This window comes from Tachypleus tridentatus, chromosome 3 (genome assembly GCF_004210375.1).
Source record: "Tachypleus tridentatus isolate NWPU-2018 chromosome 3, ASM421037v1, whole genome shotgun sequence".
In the NCBI taxonomy this organism is placed as follows: Eukaryota; Metazoa; Arthropoda; class Merostomata; order Xiphosura; family Limulidae; genus Tachypleus; species Tachypleus tridentatus.
The window spans coordinates 16,257,529-16,283,369 of NC_134827.1; the positions used below are offsets into that span (position 1 = coordinate 16,257,529).

A 25,841-nucleotide genomic window follows, 5' to 3' on the forward strand; every position below is an offset into this window, starting at 1 on the left:
CATAAGAATCAACAATGTATGATTTTTGTAAAATGCTGGTGACTATCAGTATTGGTGGGCCAGGACTTTTGAAAATTTTGCCTAAACATTATAAATCAACATGCCAAAAGATGAAAGAATATTGTTAGGTTGCTACAGTCAGTATACTATAAACCTTGGAAGCTATAATTGAGATAAACACTTATTAATTAGAAAAGTACAGGCATTTGACCAGGAATGTTTGTAGATTTTAAACATTATGAACCATTCAACGACAGTAAATTAACTTCAGACGTTAGTATTTCTATGAAGATATTAAATATCTACGTCAGTAAAAAATTAGCTTCTAAGTGGTGTAAGGCCAGTCAATACTACACAGCTATCTAGCTTAATCAAAGTGTAACAGTATCAACTTAAAATTAATTCACTCGTCATGGACTTGAACCATCAATAAAATATTCAGTTCTAAACTAGAAAGAAGACTCAGTATAATCCGTAAGTTTGTAAAACTTTTGTATATAGATTATTTGTAATAACAACTATTATAATTTGTATTGTTGTTTGTATATTAATATATACTTGTGTTAAGAAAGAAAATTATATGTATCAATCTTGTTGGCAAATATCACAGATTTCATACATATTAACATTTAATTAATTTTTAATTAAAATTAAAATTTATGGCTACTTGAAATTGTAATACATAACATATATAATATAATAACTTGGAAATTTGTCTGAGATAAATTATAACACATAACACACTCGTGTACTCAAGTACTAACAAAACATTAGTTAGTTTTAAAACAAGAGAAAACTTGTATTCACTGAATCTCTATTTTTTACTATTGGGTTTTTCTGGTTACCTAATTAACCAGTCTCTCACCAAACATAAATAATTTCAAATAAATCTACAATTTACTCAAGCTTATGTCATCATCTTATTCAAATTAATTATATATGTTAAATGTAAAGTGATAGTAGAGATAATGTGTTAATAAACACATAAAACTAACAATAAGTTTAAGCATGAGATTAATAACAAAAAATATGTTATAAGAAGCCAAGTAATACCCCAGTACAAGATCTATTCTTGCCAGTGAAGAAGGTAATAATTCTGTCACCAGCCATTCAGAAGAAGGAATGTACTATAAAAACTAATCAAAAAGCCTCAGTACGTGAAATGTGAAAAGCACTTTCTGAGCAGACTTTAGTGGAACATCAAACAGGCACTTGTAATAAATAGTGACTGTTTTGTCAAATACAATTTTAACTGGTAAAAACTGTGTACACAAACTACTTTATCCTTAACTTAAGGAATGTTGAAATCAAAGAGCAAAATTATTTGTAAAATAAGATGCAGAAGAGAATGGCTAGTTACAAACAATACACTTACCCATTAAATACAGCTGCAGCAAAATGTCCTCCACCAACCAAAATTATTAACCATTTCATTTGACTTGGTAGCTGAGATGCTAAAGAAACCAGATCTTTTTGACAATGAGGAACAGCCTGTAAATAGATTTTCTGAATATTGTTGTAGATTAATCAAAAATCTGCCAACTAAAGCTGCTTACAAAATATAACTAATTTGTTTTTCATGATACAAAATAGAGGAAAACAAGTTGCAAAAACTAGATGTCACTGATAACGATATGAAAATTTACAATAATCATTGTGTAAAACAAATATACCCTTGTAAACAAACAAAGAACAATAATGATAAATTCAATGTTACATAATTAAGCATCATTGAATCATGTGTAAAAAAACAATTTTATGTGATAAAACTACAAAAATAACATACCAACTTTCCATGAAGCACTGACCGATAAAGGGCAATAACTTGATTTTCTTTGTTTTTTAAGTACACTTTAGGTTCAAATCTAGCTTTAGATGGGCTGTTCCTTTCACTTCCATCAGTGTCATCTCCTTCGGTGTCGGAAGATGTCACACTAGGAGCTTGACGATGTAATTTTTTAAAACGAATGCGTGGAGGAATGCCTGATGGCCGTGAACGTCTTATTGGACTACTTAGGGCCTCACTTCCACTTGTATCTGTGTAATCCCTCTCCAAGTCTTCATCATCTGAATCCAAGTCTGATGCAGACAAACTGGAGATGTCATCTAATGTAAAAACACCACATTTTTAATTATACCAAACTCATAAACTTTCAAAGTATTTTTTCTCAAGCTTTAAATTATTTCTTTATGTAAAGGTCAAAACTTTCTCTTACAGATAATTCTTCCAGTGGCATATCTAGGGGGGGGCAAGGGGGTAAATCTGTCTTCGGGCGCAGCATCGGGGGTGGGTGGGGCACCAACTTGATGTTACATAATTAGGAATTATGGCTTACATTTTGTCACAAGGGTGCATGAAAACTGACTTTGTCCCCAGGCACTGAAAACCCTAGCTGTGCTTCTGAATTCTTCTTAAAGAGATATCTCCAGTTTTCTGAACTAGGTTGATTACATGGGCATTTAAATATAATTCAACAATTAAAACACTGTATTAAGTTCAGGTTAAGCCTACAAAGTTTGAACTCTTTCTTGTGAGAGCAGCAATGTAATGTAACATGCAACCAAATAAACATTTATACCCACTGACTGTGAAACTTAGATTTATCAGAAAAAATAAGTTTCCCTCTACTTTCACGTGTACTTGAAACAATCACTAAACCGATATATGATCTGCCTTTTGTGTTCTACTTCATGAAAATTGTATGTTTATATGCCTCATTACAAAATTGTCAACTTTGCAGGAACACATATAGAATCTATGTAAAGACAAGATCTTTATATCTTGGATATTGTTATTTAAATAAGAAGATACTTTGCAATTAAGTTGGCCTCTTTTTTGACTTAGTTTTTTCTTCTAACTTTCCTCAATTTTTGCTTAAATCATTTTTCACAATACTATACCATTTTCAAGGAATATTACTGTCAGATATAGACACAACACAGCTTCTTTCAATATTTAAAAAGTAATACAAAGAGTGAAGTTCATACTTTTCATATTTTTGATGGATAATGGGTACTTTTTGGGAACCAGCCTGAAAATCAATTGTTCAGTGAAAGGATTAAATACTATTAAATTCAGGTTAGGTCTGAGAAATTTATACTATTTTTTTTTTAAGACAGCAACAATCTTATATAAGAAAAATAATTAAAATATTACAGAATAAATACTATCCAAGTAGAGAGATTTACATCTTTATAGATTACACTAATACTTAACAACTGTTAGGATCTTATATTTTCCACTGCTCCATGTACACTATTTTTGTTTCAGATAAAGATGCAATTAGAACTTTTAAGCACCTGAAAAAAAAGTTATACAAAATCTTTTGGTAATAAGTATGTTTACTGGTACAGAGTAACAAGGAAAACAATGAATAATACTTTCATACATATCACACAATGTATTAACAACAATGAAGAAAACACTGCAACCTACCAGCCACAGTATCAAAAGTATCTTCAGACACTGGTAGTTTTCCAGCTAGTTTCTGCTTCAGATTGAACCTGTGCCAGTCTAGTTTATAATGCTGAATCTGAAATAATTAGGTTGCCATGTCACCTAATTTTGAACTTTGCATTTTCAAATCTAATTACCAAGTTCACTTTTCTATTCCATGTAAATGTGTGTTAAGTTACAGCAAAGCCTCATTGGCAATCTGCTGTGTCCACCAGTGATTTTAACATTGTAAATACAAAACCTTAATATTTTAACATGAGAGGCCTTTCATGTAAGACCACACAAACAGAATTCTATGAAAATAATTATTTAACAAGAATCTTCTCAAACTTTAAAGATTTACTTTAACAATTATAAAATTAACAAAATGAATTTTCATTCTAGTGTTTACACATCACATGTAAAGATTTAAGCTACTTTTTAGGAAATTTAAATTGAGTTTTTCAATGCTCATAAGCTATGGATGTGAATGGTTAGAAGATACTTGCATGTACATATAGAAATGTGATTTTACATACATAAATGTTAGAGCCAATTTGAATGTAACTTTATTAGTGATAATATCTACAAGAAAATATATGCAAGAAAAATAAGATCACTCCACCTTTCAAAGACCCCTACACTTAGAAAAACTTACTAAACATAAAATAATTTAACAAATGTTTCAAAGAATCTAATCTCACCACACACACAATTCTCCTCCACAAGTGGTTCCTCAGATTGTACATTCTAAATCAAATAAACTTTTTACTCTGAGAGCAAATCTAGACTTGTAAAAATTAGCTTTAACATTCATAATATCATTTCAAAGTATTCTTCCTGTATTCCCACATTCTAAGAGAAAAAGGAAAAATAACAGTTCTTGATTTAAATATAAAAACCAACATCTCTGATGGTTCCCATCTATTTTAAGTATTCATTGTTTTTTCTTCTAAGAAGACCAAACATAAACACAATGTTATAAAAGAAAGTCTACAAGTACTACATAAATTAACATTTTCAAACACTGAAAATGATGGGTCAACTCCAATCTAAAACAAGGTGACACTGGGCATTATTTTTCTCATCCACAATAGAAAGAGAGTCCCTACCATTTTCATCTCGGTCACTGGAAGCAGAAAAGACAAAATCAACAACTCCAATCTGTGAAACATGGGAGTGCTCATTTGTACTGCTACCACACACATCCAACATCACACCACAAGGCAATGGTAGAATATGGAAAATTAGATGTGGCAAGTTAACTATAGTTCAACACCAGATAATGCCAGGTATTTTTTGTCTCATACACAGTAGGAGGAAGGTGCCAACCAACTACATCAATAAGGACTTATGATAGCTGTTAGAGAAATCAACCAATACTTGAAATAGCAATACCTTGATCCCTTAAAAATAACTAAAAGATGGGTTTAAAATCCTGAATATAATTGGTAAACCTGTTCAGTACAATCTTTAGCTATTAGGTCCAACAGTGCCACAGACAAATGTAGATAAGAAACAAGATGTCTTGGTGGAGGAGCAGTAAGAGGAACAGGAGAGTGTAAAAGAAGAGGAAAACACCAAGAGGTAAAACTGTTTGACAGAGCTCCCAGTATCTTACAATCAACAACAAATGGAAGACAAAGGTAAACAAACCAAACTAAACGGGACTCACAGAAGAATGGAAGTAAGGGCAATGAAAGAAGAGAAAATTAGGAGAATGGGAGACCAGAAAAGGTAAGGGACATGGGAGACATGGAAAACTAGTGTGAATAAAAAAAATAAATTGGCATGTAGCCTTAATATGTAGCCTTCAAAGAAAAAGAGTAGAGAGAGCACAGTGAAGGATGGAAAAATTACGAATGAGAAAGTCGAAAGACAGAGGATCTGACCCTCAAGTGCAAAGATAAAGATTGCAGAGTTTAAAAGTTTAAAAAAAGGGTAATACAGCGCAATGTGATGTCTAGGCATATCAGATAACAAAGGAAGAAGTAAAAGGTATTCATGCACAAAATTTAGGGTAAAGGTAATCGAGTAAAACCTCTGGAGAGTAATGTAAAAGGCAAATGAAATAGTGTGTGTTTTCTTATAGGAAAAACCACATTAGGCTATGTACTGTACCCACCAAAGAGAATCAAACCCATAATTTTAGTGTTGTAAATCCATAGACTTACTGCTGTCCCAGCAGGGGATGCAAATGGAAGAGGCACGGAACAAGTTATAAAGTGAAGAAGAGTAGAAAATACACAAAAAAAAGACATTGTTCTGAAATAAGAAAAAAGACTTAGGGAAAATTAAGACATCTTGGGTATAAGACACGATAAAGGTAGATGCTGGGGAAAAGAAAAACCTTGTCAAATTCCCTTCTTTGTCATGAATAGGAAACATAGACTAAAGTATTTCAGGTTCAAAGAAAGGTTCAATTACATGAAGGCTCTGTCACATGCTGTGCTACCATCACTTCCTCAAACAGACAAAGCCATTTTAGTCTAGCACAAACATCTTGCTGTCCAATGTCAAATAAAGTGAAAGTTAATGCTACTTGTGAAATAACAATGTGGAAATAAAAGGCCACATTTTCTGCAAGTGCAGAAAATTCTGGAAAATGAAAATCCAATAATAAACATTTCCACAACAAGTAACGTCTGTAGATACTTCCATAAGAAAAAAACATATATCTGAAATGTTCGTGAGTGAAGAACACATCTGCACACATGATTGTCAAATTGAGAAATGATGATTGAATAATCAGTATAAATGGAGAAAACTGTGCTAAGAGTGTGTGTCACACTCCTATTGGTGAAGGGTAGTCATTCTCATTTGTGTGCAACAGCACAACAGTATCACATGTAAATGTGCACCCTTAAGTGGAAGTTTCAAGGTTAATGGTGAGCAAAATTTGTGTGTATGTATATCTATATACAGGAAGTACTGAATCAGGAAAGCTGTAATGTGAGAAGCAACATACTGTATCAAAAGTAATACAAAGTCCCTCACACTTGAGGTCAGACTCTTAGTTATACACCTAAGTTTTTTTTCTCTCTTAACACTTTCAACCTCAGTAAAAGGCTTGAGTCTTTGTCACAATTAACCAAAGCAAAACTGTTTTCTTCTTCAGAACATTAAAGCATTCTAACACTGGTGTACATAATAATATATCCTATTTCAAAATGCTTGCCTGACTTTACAATTATTAAGGCAGCCTTCTCAATTTTGTGGATTCTAGCTTTGCACCTTAAACATGATTATAACTATAATAGAAAGATTTAAACATTTATTTCTTGCCTTAGTCTAGCACCCATTGTACAGCAGTATCCAACATAAACTTGAAAATATATCCTACAATATGAAAGACCATTTATAAGATGTACAGTTTCAACATATCTTAACATTATGCAGTGAACATAATTATCACTTTACAATAATTCAAAGAAGCATGATCCAATAGAGCTGAACTTTTAAGTTACCCTGTAATACAGAAAGCAATAAAGTTTTTTTTTTAAATTTCATTGATCAATCAATTATAAATTTGAATTATTTAAGCCATAAAAAACATACAATATTAGCAATCCCATCATGAGCCAGTGGGGGAAAATTTTTGTTGAAAGACGAAATTACCCAATCTGGTTTTTCTCAATTTGAACTGCAGTTTTTGTAAATTTTTATTAGTTAAAACGAAGGCTGTTGTTGTTGTTTTGGAATTTCGCACAAAGCTACTCGAGGGCTATCTGTGCTAGCCATCCCTAATGTTGCAGTGTAAGACTATAGGGAAGGCAGCTAGTCATCACCACCCACCGCCAACTCTTGGGCTACTCTTTTATCAACGAATAGTGGGATTGACCGTCACATTATACACCCCCCACGGCTGGGAGGGCGAGCATATTTAGCTCGAAGCGAGCGCAAACCCGCAACCCTCGGATTACGAGTCACACGCCTTATGCGCTTGGCCATGCCAGGCCTAAAACGAAGGCATTTCCCACACTCATTTAGTGTTGAGGCTGCATAAAACGATTTGAAATGATAAGGTGACTGAAACCCATCAGCACATTATGAGCTTAACAACCAAACACAAAAAGCATGGATGTCTCCAAATGACACGCCAAGGTATCCAAGAACCATTTGGAACCACCTTAGTAAATATCATGCAGAAAGCCGAGTACGATATTACGGCTTTAGTTGCTTGGCCTGCTGCTGACTTTTGTGATGCTTCAACCTTCCTTACCAAATTGCAGATAAAATCATTCACATCTCAGTTGAAAGCTAAACATGAAAAAGTGATACCAGAAGAATGATAGGTCAGCAATTGCTTAATTAATGATACTGAAAATGTAGCTTTATTGATATACACTGAATTTATTCCCAGTGAGTGGACCTTAGTGCCAGCTAGTGTGGACACACGACAATGCTGTATTTCACATAAATATTTATCAATTAACAAAAAAAAGTTGTTGTGACAGGATGTTTCCAAAACCATCCTTTTTGGGAGTTTCTGGGTTGAATTTATTTTTAAAACTCAACAAATTGTAACAGCACCCCCTTGGCTCCTGATAGACATATTAAAAATATGTAACATGCACACATTAAATTAGCCCAAGTCACACACCAAAATTCATAAATTATTTTAGAGTGTTTAACCACTTGCATCTTTTGCCAAAGTATGCACAGACATAAATTTCATGCCCAAATTTATTCTCCAAACTTCACAAAGGTAGTGCAAAGCTTTATCTACTATTTTTTGAATAAAAAGTTTTACAAAAAAACAGTTTAATTTTCTACATAAACATGTTACAAATTGCAAATTTTGATTTAGGAGTAATTTCAGCATGTTTCAAACCAAATAATTTTTCTCAGCATGATAAGACACACACACATAGCCCCTATAAGGAAGGTCATAACAGTTTTGAACAAAATATAATTTATTTGACTTTGTTACATAAATACAAGTGCAGTGGCCATTGTGTGATGTAACTGCATATATTTTGATTCAAAAAGTCATAGGCTAGTGGTCTCAACATTTAATGAAAATCCTTATTTTTTCAAATGTATCAGCCAATATGCTTCTATATCAGGGGAGATTTGCACAGAGATTGGGATAAAGTGATAAAAGCTTAGCTTAGTGATATTTTGTAATAAGATCCTTGTGAATAACTGCAACAATGTCAGCCCTGATGTTTATAAAGCCTGCTTTATTGTTTTATACTTTATTTGAAATATGATGTTGCAGTAAGGTACGTGGAAATGATTTTCATGAAAAAGATGAGATAGGCTTAGTTAAATCATTTCCTATTCAACTATACAAAATGTTATTTTGCAAATGAAGCTGCTGTATTATGCCTTGCTTAAAAGAGGCCTTATTGACCCAAATAACAACTTGAATTGAAAATCACCAATAAAGAAATGTAAAAATTGATATATAAATAAAAAAATAAAAAGATTTAAACCATTTAAATATATCTTTTATTAGTAATTGAAATAAAAAGGTAGCTTGCTTATGATTTTAGCACAGAGAAATTTTTTTTTTTATCATATGCCAATGACTGTTAACATCCTGAAACATGTGGTGTTTTGTAAATCAAAACAAAAATAAAATTTACAGTTTTAAAAAAATAACTTTATGTGAAAGGTTTAAAAGAGCACAAGAAAACATTAAGATCAATAACTAAGATCTACAACAGTTAAACATTTTCAACTGATTCTTAAAAAAAGCATACCTCAATGAAATATTTCAGAAACTTCAAAATTGTAAATACATATGAACATCACATACAAAATTAAGATATTTTATTGGTAGAAACTATGTGGTCTTTAGAAAGTTTTACTGAAGTTTCAACCTATTTAACTGAGTTGCTTTTTCACAATGCAATAAAACAACCAATCCGATATGTACATCATACCATCATAACTGGGTGTGATAGTTAAAATACAAACATAATAATTGCAAGTAAAAACAAATGGAAACTGATTCTTGCTCTTCTCACCTGCTCATTCCTTGTTGTAAAGACTGTGCTACAAACAGAGCAGGCCATCTTTGATGAAACTTTCAAAGCAGCAACAGTAACCACCGATTCTAATTTAAAACAATAATAAGTAAGGAATATTTATGACTATTCACATTAAGAACTATTTTTAATTCAAACACTATTATATAATATTAGGGCATGCAACTGAATTATATATATTAAATGTTTTTGATATGTCTACTGTTGTTACACTGTAAATTTTCATGTCATATTGAACCAGGCATACATGTATATAGTACATCCTTCACTTGTGTTTATTGCTTCATCATGTTCAGAAGAAAGACAAACATCTAGTAACTGTAGTGATGACAGAACAGCTAGATCATTTGTGAAATGGAACAGATACAGACTTGCACTTTGCATAACAAGTAGAAAATGTACATAATATGCTTTATCTATAGTTATTGGATCAAGCCTTTATTCAATATACATTAACCTCACCTGTATGCATTTCTTACAGATACTCATATTAAACAATAAACAATTTCTTTGTTATAAGTAAATATAAATATAAAATGAAAACTACTGTTTTTCTCATGATGCAAACTATACCATTCTCTGTGGCATTAATGTGTTGGAGTGATAAAAACAAAGTTACTCAAATAATATAAACTGTATTATAATTATGTAATAATATAACTGAATAATAAAATTAAATATGATCAGTATAATTTATAGTACTTCAAATTACACAAAAGAATTACAAGTACAATTACCGAACGCAATATCTAATAGGGACACACATACACACATAAAATTGCATAATTATTTACAATTGCCATTCTGTCAATAAATATTTTCAGGTAACATGAATTTTGAAACTTAGTCTTTTGATGAAAACAGCTTTTACTTGTTTAAAAAAAAAGTTTAAAACTCTGACTAATTTAACTTAGAAAAATTTTAGAAAAAAATCAATGTTTGATTGAGTATTTTTCAGCAATCATGTATGAAACAGCAAGTTGATTAACTAGGAATAAACAGTTTTTTAATCAATACAAAATATTACTATGCAAGTTTGTTATACAGATACATATTGCATTAATTATTTTAATAATTAGAAATGGGTTAACTTTACAATTTTATGCTTTGAGTTTTAAGTTAATTTTAATAATTTTCATATCGTGAAACTAGTATCTTTTTAAAACAAGAAAACCTAAGTATTGGCATAAAATCTATGAAATTATATGTTAGGCAAGTTGTATATATGTAAACTACAAAGTGATGAAACATTTCCACATACCATCTTGTATCTTCTTTTTAGGGATGATATTATACAATTCTCGATCTTGGGCTGGAGTGCATTCAGCTATAGTGAGACCAGTTAACATTTCTCTGGCCTTATCTGTGTGAAACAGAAAACATGTTGAATAGTTTTTTTGCATATTTTTATTAAGGGCAATGTTGTTGCCTATTTCTATCTTCCAGCTGTTTGAAACATCACTGTCATTCCATGGCTGAGCAATACTTGATGAAGAATCTACTTTTACACTGCGAGTACTTTGCTGATAAGGGGTTTTCTGAAATAAATTTTCATCTGTTAGGTCTTGGTCTGCTGCATTTTCAGAGTCAACAAAGTTGGAATCACTTGGTGCAAAATCTGACATATCCAACAGGTCCTTAAATACAATTTCAATGAAAAATGTGACAAAAGTTCTGTTAAATAAGTATTTTTAAATGTATAAACACAAATATAAAAAACACTTAAAAGTACAAGAGCCAAATTTTCATTAAAAGACTCTTAGCTCATAAGTCACTACATATGGGAGATCTGTTTAAGCAATGAAATGATGATGCTATAAGTCGTAACTTGAAACTCGTGTTTATAATATAAAAATATTGCTTAATTAAAAAAAACACAAAAGGGAGAGATGCTGAGTATAGCATATAATATAGGTTTCTGTTGCATGTATATACATCATAAACATACTGGAGGATAAAATGTTAAGAATTTTTGGTACTATTAAGTTTATTATGATTTAATGTTTAATCTGCCTCTTAAACATGGTCACCATGAGCTTTAAAATAAGAAAGCCCTAAACTTTAGTTAAATGCAAGAAGAGTTTACATCAAACTAGTTCAATAATTTTAATGTGTACAATTTGCAGCATTACTATAATAACACAAAATCAATATATTAAGCTAACAAGATTAGTACTTAACTAGATTCAAACATTTACAACATCATAAATTGTATTTATCCAAACTGCTTGGGCCAACCCCATACTATAAAAGATATGTTTATTATACTTTTAAATTTACATTTATCTACATGAAATATGTCAAACATTTAGTAAGTTGTAAACAAAAAATCAGCTGAAGTACAAAGTATTTGTACTCAAGATATGTTTGTAAGTACATGATGATGAGAATATTTACTTGAAGATGGCCTAAAAGAGTCAAAACGTTATTCTGTACTTTATTTTAATTAAAATGCTATTACCCATACCAACCATCTTAAGAATAGATGTTTGCAAGTTTACATCAGTTTGATAAATAAGGGTGCAAGGTAATGTTTATGTGAATAAATATACTTTTGTCTGTTGTACACTTTGAATAACTTCTAGAACTTCCAAAATGCACATTACAGTCTTTATCAGTATCATTTTATGTTATATCTGGTATTTAATTTCCCCCTTTACGTACTATCACTAAATCACCAATATACGATAAAATTAAAAACGAACAACTTTGATTTAAAATTGAAATATATATAACAATATGTTGGCTAAAAACTCACTTTAAACAAAAATGTATTCTCAAGACGACTGGTATGGGTATTAAAACTCACCCATACCAGCCCTCTTGAATATACACAATATCACGTTAAACCGTGCTCTGTTACAGTTAGTAGCATGTTCGCCCCAATCATGCACATATGCTTATAAGATATTTTGTACAAAAGAAAGAAATGTCTTTTCTAAGCTTTATTCTTTAAATCCACTCATCTAGTACTATTAGTAATACTATAATATATCAACAGCAATACTATTCCTGTATTACTATTAGCATTTGTAACACATTGATAGTAGTACCGGTAACTCACACAGTTCGTATCTAAATTTATTAATTTGGCTTTACATCTCTATACAATTTATAATAAGAAAAACATAAGTATAAAATTTGTTGTTTCAAATTACTAATATTTAAAGTGAATTAATTTATTAAAATTTCTCGTACCACCTGTTTACCACGTTTAATTACTTAAATTGCAGCTGACGTTACATCAGTTTACGTCAGCGCCATCTAACATAATTGCATAGTTATCTTTAATGGTGAAATTTTCTTTTTAATACAAAATAAGAAACAAAAATTTTACGGCCGTTTGTAAGCTATTATAAAGAGTAAATATCTTGAATGAATCAGTGAATCACTAATTCTGGCAACGTTATTAGTTAAATTTGGCCAAAGAGTCTATGTCACTAAGGCAGTCTGTCTCCCCCTATCTTTACAAAAAGTGATAAAATTTAAAAAATGCCAACTGCCGGTCAGTTTGAGATAATACCAAGGGTGAAATAATCTAGAACAAGTAGGTTTGATCAGTTAGAAGGGGAGTGCTACATGCTAACACAAATGTGCCAGTAAAATTAAATTACTTATAACGTACTATGTTTTTAAATCTAAATTTATTACGCATGCAATATTCTAACGTAATTTATTTTTATTAATTAAATATACTTGTGAATTTCTATATTTACTACAGTTTAAATATGTTGGCGTAATCATATTATATTACTAATTTAAAATTCTAAAATAGTAATATGTTTACCGACATTATATCAATAATGTCGTACTTTTTATGAAGCCTGCCGCTTGGAGCGCTACCATTAACCTGTTTAAACTTTTAGGTCTAAGGGGACGGTTGTTGTTGTTGTTTTGGAATTTCGCACAAAGCTACTCGAGGGCTATCTGTGCTAGCCGTCCCTAATTTAGCAGTGTAAGACTAGAGGGAAGGCAGCTAGTCATCACCACCCACCGCCAACTCTTGGGCTACTCTTTTACCAACGAATAGTGGGATTGACCGTCATATTATACACCCCCACGGCTAGGAGGGCGAGCATGTTTAGCGCGAACCCGCGACCCTCGGATTACGAGTCCCTCTAAGGGGACGGTCTTAGTCGTGAATGTACTAATGAAGCGCAATCTTGGTTCGGTCATTACTTGTAGTTAAGATTCAGTTGGGCCTGGCATGGCCAAGCGCGTAAGGCGTGCGACTCGTGGGGGTTGCGAGAACATATTTAATTTTTTAGGGGTGAGGAGCATAAAAAAGGTTGGGAACCACTGGTTTAGAGAATCCTGGTATTTTGCAAAAAATACTTTTACGTGAACTCCCCGAAAGTCGATCCAAAATTTGACATTGGTGTATATTAGAGTTTTTAAATAGTAGGCTTACTAATTAACTTTCGTAACTTAGTTAAATAAATTAAATTTCATTATAGCGGCCCTATGAACGAGTCATATGCACAGAGATTTGCTAGTTAGGATATAAAATATAAAACTAAACAAAAAAATACAGGAAAATGTTAAAAGGACACAGGTCATATAATATTATACTAGCAGATGTCAGTTGAAACAATTCAACGGTAAATTTACTAAACCAAATATTGATGAATAATACAAAATACGCAATGAAACCAATCCCTGGATTATAGCATATATGAAGTATGATTGTCTAGTGGGCTATATACAGGGTGGCCTGTAAGTTCCTACCAATTCATATGCTATTATTACGAATGTATTATAAATTTGTTTTTTTGTTCAGAGAAATATAGCCGATGTAAGCCCATGTTGAGAAAAATGTCTCACAGAACGTGGCGTCGCATAATATTATGCAGCGAGAATGAGGGACAGCACACAGATACACTGGATACATAAGATATATGGATGGGTAGAGACTTATGGGCCACCCTGTACAACGTGTTTTGTCATTTCATTTGTTATTTCAGTACGAAAACTGCATTGAATTTTGTTTTTAAGCAAGGGTTTTATCGCGATGGATGCTAAGTAGGTTCGCTAAGTAGCCGAAGGGATTTTTTTTTCCGCATATTTTTCATTTGTATAAGAAGTGTCAAAGATGAGATATTTAATTGAAATCAAGTAAATATTGTACAGTAAAGTTATACATGTTTCTAATACCAATATAAACTGAACAATACCAAATATAAACTCAAACACATTTTGCCCCGTGTGCGTTTTTTCCATCCAGGTCCCAGCCTTCGAAATATTTCTTTCAATCACCCAACGGAGGAAGTCGGGTTTTTTCCGTGAACCATACAACTTTTTTTTTCCCCCATTTTAGTAGGTGTTGATGCTAATTTGTTGAATAAAGCTTTAACTTTTTGCTCATCTCGGACACGACAAGATGATCATAGTTTAAAATGCAGTGACACAGCTAGTTGATTGTTTACCTTAGGTTGTAGGTAGCGAATTAGGAATGCTTTCTTCTTTCCTAGCATCTATTCACCTTTCGTTGAGTCTATTACACTGAAGTGTTCACCTTTTGGTATATCGCTACACTGTTTGCTTTGGTAGTTGTTGAAAGGGCTGTTATGCGCATACTTCTTGATTCTGATAGCTTAAGGTTCGAGTCGTTGACCCAGTACAGACTTGTCTACAACAGGGACATAAATATTTGTATATTACTAGCGATTTAATTGGAAGGAGGTTTTTCTTTTTTTGTTTTTGTCTTTTAAATAGGAAAAACGTTTAGTCGGTTTAAAAATTACTCATAGGTGATTTAAGGATAAAATGATTGTGGAGTGCTTTAGATTTTACTTTTTAGTTTGATGTCTTAGGAACCAGTAAAACACACACACACACAAATTTATACCTAAGATTTTTTTCTTTATTGACCATTGAGCACATACAAATACTGACAAATCGATGCTTAAACGAAATTTTAGGAACTACATAAAAAAATAAATTTATTATTATTATGCCACTCCATTCCATGAAGGAACATAGGGCAGCAATCGCTTGCGGATTAATTAACAGGCTGGTTTTTTTAAGTGAGCAGATTGTTAGCCTACCGCACAACCCCCAACCAGGAGGAGAAACCTGAGACGTCCCTAATTTTGCAGTGTAAGACTAGAGGGAAGGCAGCTAGTCGTCACCACCCACCGCCAACTCTTGTACCAACAAATAGTGGGATTGACCGTCAAATTATAACGCTCCCACGGCTGAAAGGGCAAGCATGTTTAGCGCGACTGGGATGCGAACCCGCGACCCTCGGATTACGAGTCGCACGCCTAACGCGCTCGGCCATGCCGGGCAAAACAAAACAAAAAAAAATTTCCTATAATATATGCTTGAAAAAAATCATGTTGATATATTGTTGTCCGCATTTAATCGTTCAGGAGATAGAGTGTGACGGAAAAAACATACATTTAGTTTACGTGTGTCTATTATAACAGAGTAATAACGAAGAAACGAGTACAAAAACAAGGGTCGCGGGTTCGAATCCCCGTCGCAAACATACTCGCCTTTTCAGCCGTGGGCGCGTTATAATGTGACGGTCAATCCCACCGTTCGTTAGTAAAAAGTAGCCCATGAGTTGGCGGTGGGTGGTGATGACTAGTTGTCTTCTCTCTAGTCTCACACTGCTGAATTAGGGACGGCTAGCGCAGATAGCCCTCGTGTAGCTTTGCGCGAAATTAAAAAAAACAAACAAAAATAAGAAGAAACTACTGAGAGATGATTGCCTTTAACATTGTTCTTTGTCAGCAAACAAACTTACATTCAAGCTTCAAAGCGTTAGCTTTTTAAACACTGTAACTCAAGTCTGGTACATGCACGAGACTGAAGCTACCGTGTTTCTCCGATAATAAGACCTACCCATAAAATAAGACCTAATGTGATTTTGGGGGATAGTTTTAATATAAGCCCTACCCTTAAAATAAGCCCTAGTTAAGAGTGGCAGGAAGAGGAAAAAAAAAATTAATTTATCAATTAGTTTAATAGTTAGTTAATTAGTTTGTTTAAGTATTGATCAAATTGAGTTTCTGAATGTTTTTCGTAATTTCTATTTATTTAGAGGTCTTATAATTTTTACTTTGTAACTTCATTTTTTTAATATATCAAAATAAGTCCTAGTGTCATATTTTGGAGTGAAAATTAATATAAGCCCTGTCTTATTTTCGGAGAAACACGGTATTCATAGCCAGTTTATTCAGTTTTCAATATTCATAACCACATATTTTGTACTTAGTACCCCGAAAATGTTTAATAGTTGTATTGTACTCTTTTTATTACTGAACAGTAAAATCTAATAAATTTTAGTTTCATAATACGCCTCGATTTTCTCACATCACAAATAAATTCACTCACACAAACACACATAAAATATATAAATTGATTTTATTTTCAAATGCTAAATTCAAGCTTGTTTACTGTGTGGGTGGTGCTCAAGAAAAATGTCGTAATATCTAATTCTAAAATTTTCAAAACTTAAAAAGTTGTATCCTGAATCCGATAGAAGTTTTAACTCTAAATGTATTCAATTTCATCAACCTTCTGCTATAATTCTCTATTTTCTAATCGCATTCAATTTATTCACTTAATTTGTTCATAAATTTATTTTGAGAAAACTCGCAAACGGAGATTGAGGTAAAGCGTGCTCAAATCAGGCACCGACAACAGTTAACTTTTCTTAAAATAAACTACAGTAACGTTAAAACAAAAGCCAGCCCTACACGGGGATTGTATATAAAAACAAACATCAAACTGTTGGTATACAGAATATATCATTTGATTTATCTTACCATATTAGGTGTAGTTTGATGTAATGTGTTTGTAGACGTTTTGTATTATTTCAAAATATACAAATACTTTAACTCTACATAGTTTCTTGTGCTCTTATACACGAAACTGGATCTTAATTATTCCTAATAAAACTATGAAAGTTGAAAACGTATGCTATTATTATTATTAACACCATCCTCACAATTTGTTGAGTTCCTCGTGAATAAAAACGTTGGTTGATAAAGTCAAGTTTAAATTAATGAGAACCGTAGTTCTGATCTTGTATGAAATGAAAGTTAAAATCTAGCAGGATTAGTGACAACATCGCTGTTAACCTAGCATACGCCATCTAAGAGTAGATATCTAACTTTTAACTGCCACATAACCAAGTATTAACAGCGATCACACGTCAGCAGAGGATTCTCACCGACTTTGGATTATTTTCCTACTTTCGAAATCACCCATAAAGATAGCAACCACGTCATGTGCAGATATAAGGAGCTATTTATGTTGTTTAAAAATCCTGTGATATCAGCCCCTTAGGGTGAAACATGCCAACTCCAAACATTCATCACAATCGCGTGAACGTCATTTGCACGTTTCACTGTTCTCTTAAAAGTTCTTCTGACGGCCTTAATAGAGGTTTGATGTGTGTGCAAGGCGTCAACTAGGCCTAATCGTAGTTTATGATACTGAGGCAACGTCAAAGATAATAAAGGAAAGGATTACAATTTGAAATAAAGAACGCATACAATTAATAAATTATAAGCTCTAGAATAAACTGTTTTACATTCAAACTATAATCTTTGAAAAAAAATATATTAACTACATTCATCATTAACTCAGTTTTTGTACGAAATGTACGCTGCATATAGAAAAGTATACACGCCATTATCATACGGCCTTTACAATTGTGTCACAATTTTCTACGTCTTAAATCATCCTTATGACAGTACATATAATATTACACTATTATTTTCTAAGCTTACGAAATTACTCTCGAGAATTTGGTATTCATGTCGATAAGGCCTTGGTTTAGCCATATCCTTGTTCTTACGCTCAGACCTTGATCTCATGGTGTCATAAAAAGGGCGATGAACTTTCTTTTTAGTTAATTTATAATGCCTCAGGTACCTAACAAAACCAGAGTAACTTAGCTCATCAATCACTCTTCCTTCATTACTATGAAACTCTAAAGAGATCTTTTGAACCCCTGTTCTCCCATTTTCTTCCTTTCACTAGACGTTATCTAAAACCGTCGACTGGTTATTTATAATGGGCGTAATTTGAAGTCACATGTACGAGGTTTAAGAAGGCGAATGGTTATAAACGTTACGTATATTTACTCCCATGATTCTCTATCACTGAGTGGAGTATAAATAAGGGCCACATGGTGATATTTATCATTTGCATTTATAGCAGTAAAAACAAATTATAAAAATGTCGAAACTTTTAATATTTTGGATAGTTTCTGTGACTGCAATATTTGATAATGGTAAGTACTAAATTTAAGTTAGTAAGTCCTACGTTGAGGTAAGGTTGTTTGTCAAATATAGTTTCATTCGCTGATAGTTCGTGAGAATGCTTTAATGCACAAATTTGTGGTTATTAACTTTTTCTTGCTGGTCTGTTGCCCTCGTATAATGATGAAAAAAAATGTTTGAAAAACTATCTACCTACCTGGTATGTACTGCTCATCAACAAGTCAAGTTTTCTGTGTTGGGTTTCAGGATTTAATTATGCATTTCGTAAGAAACCGAGCATTATATCTTCTTTCAGATGCAGGTGTTTGTTGGCACATAAATATTTTACACTCAATTTACACAACCGCCTTCAACCATGTGGTCATCTACCGGTCAGTAACCCTTTCTTTCTTTGTAAACCTGACGATGACCGAAGAAAGTCGAAACGTCGTTCGCTCCTCTATTAGTGCTTTTCTATTCATACCAGCCGTTATAAATATATACTTTTCTCTACAAGTGGGTTTTCTCGTTACCACCGATAATATGATGTACATATATAAATAACATTATAAATCACTTTTATATAATAATGATATCTTGTTAGGCTCAAACCATGAACATAGACAGCTATTTTATCCCAATGTCTGAACCTCTGTTAAAATTTGAAATTACGTATAACCTATTAATTAATTTTACATTGCACCCTATTATGTCTATCCTACAGGCATTCATAAGTTAAGATATCTGGTAAATCTTCACTCCATCTGCTGTCACAGTCCCAATTTTTATTTCCTTCATATTATCTTCTCTGAATCTAAACTCTCACGTAACTAAATAGTCGCATGATATTGTATTTTAATTTGGGAGAGGGGGGGGGAATACAATTTGTTATAGGGCTAGGCTAACCGTAACTATTGAACTTAAAACTGAAACGACGACTTTATCTGATAGTTATACGTAAGTCTCTACTCCCTATTCAAAGGGGTGTTCATTATCGGATAGAAATTGGAAAACGTTTTACAATCATTTTCTGTTCCAGCTGTGTGTGTGTCTGGGGTTCTTAAAGCAAAATCACATCGGGCTATTTGTTACGTCCACAGCTGAGGGGAGGAGAAATCCAATTCCTGGTTATAACACGCTACAAATCCGGAGACTTTCTACTGTTCCAACGGGGGGGGAAGGGACTTGTATTTGAACAGAGATAATAATTCTAATGATCCAGTATACTCGTTGGTCAACGTTTATAATTTTATTTGTTTGGTTGTAAACACAATATTTAACTTTTGTTTTTGAGTGTTTAATTTCTAACTGTGAAATAAATGTCAATAATTCAATAAAATTACAATCATTAAGAGCATTGACTTTCAAAGCGAGAGGAACGACCCCCTGCAGCAAATAATTCATCACAGAGGAACGTGAAAATAGTTTCAAATTTAAAAAAAAAACTCGCACAAAAAAGACACTGGCTTCTTTAGCTGTCTTCATAAAGTAAAGCAAGTGCCACTGCCGAGCTTCTTGATTTATCAAAACTTCTCTATAACACTGTGTGGCTTTATGGTATTTCTTTTGCTTATTATGCTATTTAATTTACTGGTGTTAGATTTCGTTTAACAAGCCGAGATAGAACAATGCTCCTCCCCCCATCTCTCCCACTAAACTGGCGTACGCTTCTCAGTAGCACAGGAAGAGAAGAGATAATAGGGAACTCTTCCCACCTTTTCGGTCTCTTCAAAGAAAAGGTATAAAAAATCATTCTTGGGAAGAATAACAGGATGTATAACATTTAAACTAACAACACTGATCTACCAGTGCCCTGAGGCGAGCCCTCGACCACGACCGTAATACGTGCCCCTGTGGTGTACTTTCCTTAGCTTCACTGTGTCTCAAGTTGTCCTCCCACTTTTAATTTGCATTTTACACTTCAGTTTCTCATTAATAGGTAAGTGGTATTTAGCGCAAGGTTTATATTATTGTATGTACGTGTGAGCCCGTGGTTTCTCATGTTGTACCACGGAGATGAGGGTCGAGGGTTCGAATTTACGTCACACCAGCCGTGGGGGCGTTATAATGTGACGGTCAATCCCACTATTCATTGGTAAAAGAATAGTCCAAGAATTAGCGGTGGGTGGTGATGACTAGTTGCCTTCCCTCCAGTGTTACACTCCTAAATTAGGGACGGCTAGCGCAGATAGTCCACGTGTAGTTTTGCGCAAAATTTAAACCAAACTCCCAGGGTTACAGCGCTGAAATCAGGAGTTTGATTTCCCTCGGTGGACTCAGCAGATAGCCTGACGTGACTTTGTTAGAAGAAAATGCACACCTACAATATTTAATATGGAGACTTACGGCATATTGGATTTTATTTTTTACGTTAACGCATGCGCGATTGTGTGAAGTGCAAGAGAAAATTGGCGCCATCTAAAAAGTAGGAAAACTACTGATTTATTAACGTTACAATAATTCATCTGCACGTTAAAACTACGCTAAAATATTTATCTGTTTTAAACTACACTGTTCCAAGCCGTTAATGTTTGACCTATCTCTTAAGATAAAAATGTTGGTATAAAAATAATTGTTCGTGTGTTGTCAAAAAACATTTTTGTTGTTGCTCAGCCATATGTACCATACCAAAAATAGCTGACATTTTTAAAAATAAAATATTCATTTTGTCAGATTTTTGAAGTTTCGGTTAAAATGAAAGCACTTTTTTTTTTTTTAGGTCAAAATCTAGTGAGCAGAGAGTGTTTGGATTGTTTGTGTGAGGTAAGTCTTGAAGAAGTGAAGTGTCCTGCGTTAATAGTTTTAGAGTACCAAACATCAAAATAGTTAAGTAAATAGAAGTATATAAAATAATAGTAATAATAATAAATAATGAACTCCATTCTCCATTGCAATAATTTCGGTTCATTACTTAACCATGTTTTTGGTTTTAGCTTAAATTAGTTATGTGGAAAAAGTACACATTCTCATTACAAGTCATTCAAAACCGAAAGTAATTCTTAGTTATTTACCCTTATTTTAAAATAATTTCTCATTATTATATTAGTACCTGCAACTTTCTAACTGATTTATTTTGTGCGCATTCTGGGGTGGCTAAAACAGTAAGTCGATTAACTTTTAAATATCTTCATAATTCATGACACTGTTTTGTGACACTTTCTGATTTAGTACCGCAAACCAAAGAAATATGAAATATGTGGTAGACGTAAACGTAATCTAGCAATTGTTAGCTTGTCTATGGCGTCAGTAAATATAAAAATGTTTGAGATACTGAGTAGCTTGCAGTTTTGCACAAAACATCAGTGATAATATAAACTTGTTCTTAGCTTATCGAATATTTAAAATCTTTTACGAAATTATATTCCGCAGAATCATAGAAATGAATTTGTTTATTTTAGGCAAGTAGTGGATGTAACCTGGAAACGGGTTGCCACAATTTAGGGGGCTCAAATTATTTCTGTGGACCATACGTTATTTCCTACTCTTACTGGGTGGATGCCGGCCGACCAGGGGAAATACCAGATAATCCACTTGGTGAGTGGTAAACATGTGTGTATGTATGAATAAACGCTTTCAAAAGGCATGAAAATACTTTAAATATAGTTTAGGGCGCGCGACTTGCAATCTGAGGGTCGTGGACTTAAATTCCCGTCACATTAAACATGCTCGCTCTTTTAGGCGTGGGGCCTTCATAATGTTATGATCAATTCCACTATTCATTGGTAAGAGTAACCCAAGAGTTGGCGTTGGGTGGTGATGACTAGCTCCCTTCCCTCTAGTCTTTCATTCATAAATTAGGGATAGCTAGTGCGGATGACTCTATTAGCTTTGAGCGAAATTCAAAACAATTGGACATATGTAGAAAATAAACGTGAATATACAATAGTTTATTGTTAGTCACGTGCTATCTGATGATAATACTGATAAAGATACTTAAATCACCAGATGTGTTTTTTAATATACATTTCATGATTAAGTATTTTCATTTTTTCTCTGGTATAGACATGTTTGTAAATGTTTCCAAATAATGTTTTTAACATGCCTATCTAGGGTCAGGTCGTCATATCTTATGTGGGTGTACATATGTAGAGACTTAACACTTTGTATTTACGGGTATGATGATTAGGACGATCGACTCTCTCTGTACGTATGGGAGCGTTATAATGGGATGATTCAACCATCATTCCCAAGAGGTGATGATCTTCAGTCTATCACTTCTAAATTAGTAACAGCCAACGTAGATAGCCCTCGAGTAGTGTTAAGCAAAATTTCATAAACATGTTATATAGATCTTAAAATAAGAAAAAATAGGCTTAATTCAAAAATGATTCAGAAAGACACAAAGTGAGGTTTAATAATAACCACTTTAATTTTGTTAAGAACACAATGATTTCTAGACCCAAACAAAGACTATTTACTGGGTCAAATAAACGTTTTAGCAACTAAAATGTAAGGTTTGGGTTTTCTGAAGTTCGCACAAAGTTACGCGAGGGCTATCTGTGCTAGCCGTCCCTAATTTAACAATCTCATGGGCTAGTCATCAACGCCAGTTCTTGGGCTCCTCTTTTACTAACGAATAGTGGGATTAATCGTTATTATAACACACACACCCCACGGCTGAAAGGGCGAGCATGTTTGGAGGGACGGGGATAATGTAAGAAAAAATACTTTTTACATTAAAAACAATATCGGTTTTACTAACTAAAGTGTAAATTTCGAAAATAAAGGATAGATTTAAAAGCAAAACATTCTGCTTCAGTGCTAATTTGTGCGAAAATACGTATTTTGTCGTATCTTCAGCACATTTCTCCTATCCTTGCCTGACTAATTTAAGAAAATACAAACGAAATGTATTGTACAAAACAGATGATAAAAACAAAACTAGAACAGCAATAAGTGAGGCAGTTTCAGTATTGATCAACTATCTGTGGAATACGATCGTTTCAGTTATCAAAAGGAACTGGGATTTTCGATTTAAATCGCACTTAAGTACTGTGACAGGTAGCAAAGCACGCATACTTACACATAACTTGTTAATAGTTAATTTAACACTGTCCAGAAACAACACGACTCTTTCTTTTAACTTTTAAAGTTTTTATTTGAAACTGTTTGTTTGTTTTATTAAACTTTTTCTTATTTATTTTTTCGCATATTATATGAAAATAAGTCAACGGGGAAAAGCTGTTCATCCTCCTGGCAATATGACCTCAATTTAATTGTAATTTTCTGTCCTTCAGACTTCGAATCCTGTCTTACAAACCTACAGTGTGCAGAAACAACTGTAGAGGGTTATATGAAGAAATGGACACGAGACTGCGATCGGAACGGTCAGATTTCCTGCAATGATTTCGCCCGGATTCATAAGGCTGGACCATTCGGATGTAACGGGACTTGGGTTTTGACTACCGATTTTTGGAGTATCTTCAAACAGTGCTATTTAGACTGAGGTCTTCTATAATTCAAACTGTATTTAAAATTTGAAAAAACATCATTCCGAAAGTGTCTTTTTTTAATTTTATGAAACTTCAAATGTGATTTTTCTTTGTTTGTTTGGTTCCGAAAGTTAGCATCGTAAAGCACCATATGATGCGACATTTACACAGGATTTTTATTCACCGGTTATATTTAGAGCACGCTCTGTAAATGTGGGAATTTTATTAAATAAAGTTTGAGAAATAAACATCACGCTTTATAGTTGAAATGGGCTGATGTACAGTACAAGTCAATACCTTAAATAGCACATTAATAACATTTTATAGACGGTTTACAGTTACTGTTGAGTAATAAACAAACTAAATGCAGAGTAACCAGCCACCATAGTACCTGAGAAAGTCGGGAGAGGAAAACAACTTTTGCAAAACCGCAAATTTGTCAACCTGGCTAAAGTTGTTGAAAAAGCAAAGCTCTACCCTCCATTTACCTTCTCCAAATCTAATTGCACATGACTGAATTACTCTACCTTGACTAAAAGTGTTTTGTTTCACTTAACCTTAGTAGCAACAATCAGTATTTTACAACACTACTAACAAGTTAACAATACACAAATAGCCATATTTTGTTTGTTTGTTTTTGAATTTTGCACAAAGCTACTCGAGAGCCATCTGTGCTAGCCGTCCCTAATTTAGCAGTGTAAGACTAGAGAGAAGGCAGCTAGTGGGTGGAGATGACTAGCTGCCTTCCCTTTAGTCTTAAACTGTTAAATTAGGGACGGCTAGCGCAGATAGTCCTCACGTAACTTTACGCGAAAAACAAACAAACAATCATATTTCTGAATTTGTAAATTCAGGGTGTTCGGAAAGTCACTGTGCACTTATGTATTTATTAACATACACGTTTCAATGTTTTGTTTTGGAATTTCGCACAAAGCTACTCGAGGGCTATCTGTGCATGTTTAGCGCGACGCAGGCGCGAACTCGCGACCCTCGGATTACGAGTCGCGCGCCTTACGCGCTTGGCCATGCCGGGCCTTTTGTTTCAATGTAAAATACAGGAGGTAAATATGAATGACAATTATAAACAATGTTGAAAGTGACCCACGTTGGCATCAATACATACTTGGATCCTTCTTATTTTGTTTCTAAACACCGCTATCAGTTGCTGGCTTAAAATAGACTGAATGAATGCTGGTATCGCTGCTTTCAAAACTGCACAGTGACTTTCCGAATACCCTGTAGTACTACAAATTAAATCTAATGACTGAGTCTACTTGTTTTTAGCGCGTGAACCACGCTTTCTAATCGTAAACTATCAGTACAATCTCTTTTTTTTTTCTAAGAGCCCGAAACGACTGAGCAAATGTATTACTATTAGATTTTGTAGTAAATTTGCAAACATTAAAATGAACGAGTGTTTAAATTTGGATTGATTTAATGTTACCATGTATACTCCACTCAAATCACTAGTAATTTGAAAATTATACGACAACATCCTTACTCATCCAATCAGATTTACTAGCTCGTCAATCATGCAACTCCTGACATTTACACATCTCTTTGCTCATCCTAATTCCCACTTCTCTCTTTAACTGTCACAAAATCCACTTCATTCTTGAGATTTGTTTTACATTAGTATTCACCTCTCGATGTTTCAACTGTTACAGATTGAATTGATACCACAAACGTGTTTTTAAAGCTCGCAAACATCCGTGTAAATCTCTCAACTTTCGATATAGAACTTTATGCTTAT

The 25,841-nt window shown here is 33.3% G+C and overlaps 2 protein-coding genes across 7 annotated transcripts in view; one reads left to right on the forward strand and one right to left on the reverse strand.

The window, feature by feature from the left end:
• Positions 1 to 12,701, reverse strand: part of LOC143246426 (tRNA endonuclease ANKZF1-like) — a 48,464-nt gene extending 35,763 nt beyond the window's left edge. For 2 of the 6 annotated variants that reach the window (XM_076493124.1, XM_076493122.1), the window contains exons 1-5: positions 10,697 to 12,319; positions 9,415 to 9,503; positions 3,437 to 3,533; positions 1,787 to 2,106; positions 1,376 to 1,491 (exon numbers count right to left, since the gene is read on the reverse strand). In XM_076493124.1, the coding sequence (XP_076349239.1) occupies positions 1,376 to 1,491; positions 1,787 to 2,106; positions 3,437 to 3,533; positions 9,415 to 9,503; positions 10,697 to 11,060 (986 nt within the window). In that variant the 5' untranslated portion in view covers positions 11,061 to 12,319. Of the gene's footprint in view, positions 1 to 1,375; positions 1,507 to 1,786; positions 2,107 to 3,436; positions 3,534 to 9,414; positions 9,504 to 10,696; positions 12,320 to 12,633 lie in introns of those variants that run through there. The other 4 variants (XM_076493123.1, XM_076493119.1, XM_076493121.1 and 1 more) reach the window with 3 other exon arrangements.
• Positions 12,702 to 18,566: 5,865 nt separating this feature from the next.
• Positions 18,567 to 24,336, forward strand: LOC143246428 (lysozyme-like). Its single transcript, XM_076493125.1, has 4 exons — positions 18,567 to 18,688; positions 21,376 to 21,419; positions 22,055 to 22,190; positions 23,894 to 24,336. Exons 1-4 carry the CDS (start codon positions 18,634 to 18,636, stop codon positions 24,100 to 24,102), a joined length of 444 nt encoding a protein of 147 aa, XP_076349240.1. The 5' UTR covers positions 18,567 to 18,633; the 3' UTR covers positions 24,103 to 24,336.
• The last annotated feature ends 1,505 nt before the right edge of the window (positions 24,337 to 25,841 follow it).